The sequence below is a fragment of the Arvicanthis niloticus genome, chromosome 5 (assembly GCF_011762505.2).
Source record: "Arvicanthis niloticus isolate mArvNil1 chromosome 5, mArvNil1.pat.X, whole genome shotgun sequence".
In the NCBI taxonomy this organism is placed as follows: Eukaryota; Metazoa; Chordata; class Mammalia; order Rodentia; family Muridae; genus Arvicanthis; species Arvicanthis niloticus.
Genome location: NC_047662.1, coordinates 11,232,067 through 11,239,160, shown reverse-complemented (window position 1 = coordinate 11,239,160; position 7,094 = coordinate 11,232,067). Strand labels below are relative to the sequence as shown.

At 41.2% G+C, this 7,094-nt stretch overlaps 1 protein-coding gene across 1 annotated transcript; it reads right to left on the bottom strand.

The window, feature by feature from the left end:
* Positions 1–1,321: 1,321 nt before the first annotated feature.
* On the bottom strand, positions 1,322–3,882 carry LOC117708390 (PRAME family member 12-like). The gene is made up of 3 exons (XM_034501982.2): positions 3,596–3,882; positions 2,686–3,273; positions 1,322–1,889 (listed from the first exon to the last, which is right to left on the bottom strand). Exons 1-3 carry the CDS (start codon positions 3,880–3,882, stop codon positions 1,322–1,324), a joined length of 1,443 nt encoding a protein of 480 aa, XP_034357873.2.
* Positions 3,883–7,094: the final 3,212 nt, after the last annotated feature.

The window sequence follows — 7,094 nt, the reverse complement described above, 5'->3', positions numbered from 1 at the left end:
TCATTTCTCAAGAGTAAAAAGTTGTGTCCTGCTTCCTAAATGCACTAAACGTCATCCTTCTTCATGGAGGACATGGATAGAATTTATAAAATCCTCATCCAGAGAACATATTCATTCTTGAGTTGGAACCATAGCCATTAAGCACAAACACATATTCCTCAGCCTCTGTCCTGAAGATTACACAGGTCCATCACCAGCTAAACTACCTTTAGATTTTTGTATTTTGTAAAAAGTGATCGCAATATGTTTAACCAATGTATGAAGAAATTAACCAATGTTTGTTTTGATGCATTAACTTACATTTTAAAATATTTATTTCAATTTGTTTCTAATTAGATAAATGAGTTTGTGTTTTAGCATGTGTAGGTGACTCAAGTGTTCCTAGAGAATAGAGGAAAATGTCAGACAGCTGTAATTGGAGATACAGGTACTTGTGGGTACTGGGAATCAACCCCTCCTTTTCTGGAAGAGCTCCAAGCTTTGTATGCCCTTGAGCCATATGTCCAAATGATTCCATATAGCATTTAGGATAGGGTCTCATGAGTCATAAGATTATAAAGTCTTTCTGGGGAAAGAACATGTTGGGTCATTATTTACTCTGAAAAATCCAGGAGGAGGAAGGGGCAGAGACAAGGGGACACATGATTATTGGCCCAGGGTAAGCACAATACCCAAGTATGAATTTGTCAAAAAACTAACTCAGTAAAACAAAACAAAAATGCTCATATTCAGAACTGATTATTGGAATGTATGACAAATTATACTTCGAATGGTTGTGGGAGAAGAGCAAATCAGGCTGCAGGACCTCCCCAAGAAAGAGACACAGCTTAAAAATCATAACACTCTAATACAAAGAGACTCCTGGGTAAAGTCAGAATTATATTTTATAAAAATGTGTCCATACAGTGCAGAAGAGTATCTAAGAGGACAGCCAAAATGTGGATGCCATCCAGAGGCAGAATGACACAGAGTCCTCCTATTTAATTGCATTATGCTCTTTATAATGTCTTCTTTATCTCCTGTGCTTCCTCTAGCATCCCTCATTCTATGAAAGTGCTGGGAGGAAAGCTATACAAATTTCATATATTGCTGCTCTCCAATGGTGTGTTTTTCCTGTAGACATAAGGCTGAAAATAAGCTTATGGTTCTCCATGTCTACAAAGTTATTTTAAATCTGAAGATTTTTATTAGAATTAAAATGAAATGAAATAATTATCTTTCCAAAGTCCATCCAGAAATGGTTAAATACACAGGGCCAATGCCTCTAATCAATCACTTGACACCTGCCTTCCATTTCTCAGAGCCCAGAAAAGACCTCACTTTATATATCCCCAACAAGAACATTGCCTGGCCTCCAAACTATAGATAAAGAGCCTAACAATCTAGACATATTAATTACAAAGCAGACCTGTTTTGGCTGCCTTATGTTCGGGACAGTGTCCATAAGCTCAGAATAAAGTTGTATAAATCTGTCTGGAAGAAGAAGACCCATGTTATTATAGATCTCATCTGGGGGAGGGTACTTCACCAGGGTCAGCTTTGTGAGGTTGGATGTATGCTGCAGCAGCTTCTTCAGGCTGCCCATGGACAAGACATTCTTCCCAAAATTGACTTCAGTGAGCCGGGAACACTGGCTCAGTGCAGGCAGGAGGGCACTCATTTGCGAGTCCGTGATCATACAGCCCTTCAATTTTAATGTCTGCAAAGTGGCTGTCAGTCTTTGTAGCAGGCTTCCTGGAAATGCATCATTTAAATGTACGAAGGTGATACCACTCAGGTCCAGGTGTTTGAGCTTCTGGATTCTTGGACACTGGGACAGATAGTTCATATCTGATTGTGACAGCAAGCAGTGAGTGATAGCAAGGGTCTCTAATTGACTCTCCAAAAACCTAGAGAGAAAGAGAAAGGTAAGAACTTTACATCACTCAAAATCAATAGTGGCAGAAGATAACCTGTAACTTCAAGGTAGCAGAGTCACCTTATTCCTAGGTCATTCTCAGACCATTATTAATGTCAAGGCAGGAAGCTCCATGATTAATGGCTAATGATTTAATGTCATGTTCTTCTAGGTAGGACATTAGCTATCACTGTGTGTGCTACTGACTCAGCTCTACAGTTCCCTCTCAGCTGGTAAACAGAAAACATGTTTGGAGACAGATGATGGAAGCATGAGAACACAGTAGAATCAACTGGGAACCACTCAGAACCATCCTCAGCTCTGTCACCATGTGCTCCAGCTTCCACACACAGCCTCTGTTCTGTTCATAGGGTTTCTCTATGACCACAGTCATTCACTCATTTCCCATCTACTGTGCTCAAATTTCCTTTGAACCATTGGAAGTCAAAGAAGATGGAAACGGTTCATATACTTTTGAGGACAGAGTTGACATGAGAGGACATGTGGTATAAGATCTCATACCTTTTATAGATCCATTTTCCTGTGATCTGGGTTTTTCAAGAAACCTTTTCTAATTCATGGACACAGTCATGACAGTTTGAATTTATTAAAATGAGAAATCAGGATGCAATAGCAGCATAAAGTACTATATCAATTATTCTAAGCTCACATTTATATACATTTAACACTGGCTGGCAAAACACTATATAAACTGATGTTTAATGTAAAGCAAACCAACAACAAAATACTTTGCTCACCCCAGGGTAATGCTCACTGTTCTTTCTTACCTGAGCACTTGGTCTAGGCGACCATTCAAGAAGTAGACATCATTCAAATAGAGATGCTGGAGCTTATTCAGTTTGGAGAACTGGGAAAAGATCTCTGTAAAACAACAGGCTTCCATCTCTAGGTCCCCAGACAAATGCACAGGTACATAGATTTCCTTGAAAGTGAGTTTCTGGAGGTTTTTCATCTGGCCCAGGCCAGGGGCTAGCAGTGCTAGGGTGTGAATGTCCCACTGTGTCCTTATTTCCACTTCCTGAATTGAGTCTGTATCAAAAACCTCCAAAACATCCCGTGGGTCACAGGTAGGATAGTCCTGAAACTCTAACTTCTTACAGATGACCTGTATCACATCTTTCCTCTGCTTGGCCCACTGATAAAAATACTTTAGATAATTAGAGGGATGGTGGTATGTGAAGAAATGATTCATCAATACAGTCAAGGGCTGTTTCTTGTCTAGAATGGGATGATTTCCCATAGCTTGGTTGGTGCCAACGACATCTGGAGAAGAGTCCATATGCTGTCTTCCAGCCCAACCCTTCCAGAAGTCAAGGTGGGCATAGCTTAAATCAAGCACTTGTAGTTTGCACCTCCTGTGAGTAAAGTAGAAGATCATATGGCAGTAGACAAAAAGTGTAATCTGCATCACCCATAATTCAACTTCTTCTAAATAAATTCTTTGAACACACAGCTTCTACTTCTAGTGCTGGGGAAGAGGCAGGGAGAGACTCACTGCATATTGGCCATTTCTCTTCTCAGCTGTCCTACATACACCACCGTTCTGTTGCTTCATTTCCATTCTAGAAGATACTGACTCCTACAATCAGAATCCTCTGATTAACTTTGGACATTTTCAATACTATATTCACTTCCATTCATACAAACTTCCTCCTATACTACCAAGGTTTTACTTACTTGGGTCGATCCTTTCGTGCCATCAGCAAATCAAGGCCATCTAGCACAGCTTTGAAAGACTCCAGGTGGAGAGTCTTCTTCAGGGCTTTTAATGGTAGGCAGGGGAAGGGCCATGCTGCCACCATCTGCCTCAGGATGTTAGGTTGTTTGCTGGTAAATGCATCCTTGAAGAGTGGTGGGAAGAAATGCAAGGGCAGGTCCTCCAGAGCAGAGATAGCCAAGGCTTCATCTTTAAGAAGGCTTCTTCTTGCCAGCTGCTGGAGTGTTGGTGGGGCCCTGAAGCTCATCATGACTTTTAGGTATGCAGATGCTATGGAAATATCCAAAGGAAAAAATAGTTCATTTAAAACAAATTCAGCAAGCCTTTCCACACCTCACCCCCCACTAATTACATAAACCAGGCAGGGGTCCAATTCCTGGTCTGGTGACATTACAAACCCTGTAATTCAGATTACTGGATATCTGTCTTTCTCATTGCCACAGTTCCTTCAAGGTCCTCCTGGTAACATATAAGCACCATTTAAACACATCTCCCCTGAAATTTGCACAATCTGACATAATGTCCCTGTGACTCCTACTCTAAACTGTAACAGGAGACTCACACACGAATCTGACACTTTTCTGGGAAACAATTATGGTTTTACTAATATCAATGGAACAGTATATTGTATTAAATTGATAAAATTTTACTTAAATAATGTTTAGAAGCAGGAACCATAACTGGAGCTCTAAACTGTTATCTAAATATTGAATGCACTGAGGCCCTCCACAGCCTTCTTCTACTAAAGGCTTCCTTCATTCTTTCCACAACCATTCCTCCCACCTTCATCAGACCTGGGGAACCTGAACCATTCAGGTAACCCTCCCTTCCCCACCATCTTCCCTGCTCATTGAGTCCTCTCAGGCCTCCTAATCTGCCCTAAGCATCCTGTGTTCCCTCTGAATATGCAATCTCTTAACACCTTCAGCAGACCTGTGGATCAGAAACCATACAGGTAAGCATCCATTCCCTCTCACATCTTTTCTGCTCCCTAAGACCCCTGGGGCAAATCAAGCTTCCTGGAGCATCCTTCTATCTCAGGGGACCCTCATTTCTCTTGCCCTTCTTCTCTCATCTTAAACAGACTTGTGTGTCCTGAACTATACAGATAAGCCATTTATTTTCTTCACATGATGAACCCTCTGGGGCAAGTTAAGCTGCCCTGAGTGCAGTTCTCTCCCAATGTAATGTACAATCCCTGGTGACCTCAAACATGCTTTGTCATGGCACAAAGACACCTGTTCAACTATGTTTATAGAAGATTTCTGTTAATAGTCACAAACTGTAAGCAGCCAGAGATGGTCACAGCTGAAGACTGACAAAGACATTGTGGCACATCTACACAATGGAATATTATTCAGCCATTAGAAACAAAGGCAGAATAAATTTTGGAGGCCAATAGATGTCACAGGAGAATGTGCTGAGTAAGATAACCCGGTCAGAAAAGAATATACATGGTATATACTCACTAAAAGGTAGATAGTAGCCTCAATATACAGGATAAGCATGCTATGCTCTACAGACACAAAGAAGCTAAACAAAAAGGAAAGAACAAATGAGGATGCTTGAATCTCACATAGGAGGATAAAATACTGATCAGAGGCAGATGGTAGGAGGAAATGGGGTGGGAGAGAGGATGGGGAGCATAATGTTTAGGGTCAGGACCAGTTGTGGTCAGAAACAAGCAAAGATGCAAATTGGCCATGAGAATGAATGGAAATCTGACAGGGAGGGGTAGTTGGGGAATCTCCAGGATCAGACATAAAACTGAGATAAGGCAGGTACCCAATAATATGGGGTTGAACTTATCTGTTACTCTTAGCTTAGGGGAAATTGATCCTGAAGTAGCCACCTACTTTAGCCAGGTGGAAACTCCAGTAGAGCAATAGGGACAATGCCCAACTACAAGATCATGACTAAAAATTTATCTTGTATCCAAGAAATACCAGGATGGTACATAGCTTTAATGCAGCTTGATTTCACATAGTCCCAAACATGGTTAAGTGGTCTATCTCAGGCAATTGACTATATGTATGATTTATTCATCTGGCTACTCTGCCTCATGGGACCACAGCAGGGGAAGAAGCACCCAATCTCACAGACTTGATGTGCCAGGTTGGAGATATATCTAGGACAGGCCCACCTACTCATAGCAGAAGGCTAGGGGAGTAAGGGAAATGCTGAGGGAGGGGTTAGTGAGTTGGAGTCAGAAAGAACAAAGCAATCAATCAAAAACAGATTGAATGCTTAAAATAGTCAATTTGATCCTTTCCAAGAACTCATACCCAGGTGTTCTCCCATAGAGAATTTTCTTCCTTGTCATTTCATAAATCTATTATATTCATTTTGAATGAAAATTTTTGTAAGGTAGATTAGAGTAGTTCAGGATATGTGGCGTTTTTTCAGTATGGCTGAATCCTTGAATATTGCCTCCTTTACCCACTATACACAAGCAGAGCAGGGCAGCCTCAGGTCTCAGGAGGTAGAGGCTAAACATTTAATGTTTCATGACACTTGGGTACATATGGACTTCAGTCTATCTGGGGCTAAATGAGGTTGGCTGCTTTAAAATAACCAAAGAAAGCAAGCAAGCATGTGTCAGGCCTTGGATGAGGTAACTCCATTTAACCTGCACCTTCAGTCACGTAACACACAGGTTGAGGGCATGATTAGCAGGTCTCCACCTCCAGAGATTAAAATATTAATGCTATTATTATTATGTTATTAATGTTATCTAAAGGCCATGTCGAGTGAAAAATTATAAAGACCAGTTTATGAAATATATAGGCTTTTTCTTTTCCCTAAACCTGAGCAAAAGAATGCAAGTTCCAGAAAGCTGAACTGGATGTAAGATTTCAGGCTTTCACTGCCCTGGGACACATTCCTGGTGGAGGGCGGCATTATCCCTGAATCAGAGGACACTTGCTGGATTAACATTCCTCAAGCCTCAGTGTGGGGCTATGGCAAGTGAGAAATAGTTAACCTGAAATAGTTGCTAATGACAGGGTAGGGCACAGTGACATGGTAAAACTACATTTTTGAGAAGAATGCGTATGCAGAGTGATTTTCAAGTGGATCTATATCATTTAAAGTGGGTTCCTATGAAATGTTCCACTGTTCTTGGTTACCTTCCCTTGAGGTTTTCCCAGTGTTACAGCCTGCTTCCCTGTCTTACCACAGTTATATTCATGCCTGAGGCCTACTTCTTTGTTCTAGCTTAAGACTTGGATTTTTGACTGAAATGACTGCTCTGTTTTAGCCTAAAATTAGATTCCTGCCTGAACTGACTTCCTTATCATGGCCCAATGTCAGATTCCTAGCTAAAGTACTTTTCCTTGCCTTTGGCCAATGTTGTATTCCTGCCAAGCAGCCCCAAAAGCTCTCTTGCTCTCTCTCTCTCTCTCTCTCTCTCTCTCTCTCTCTCTCTCTCTCTCTCTTTCTCACATCTTTCTTTCTGGT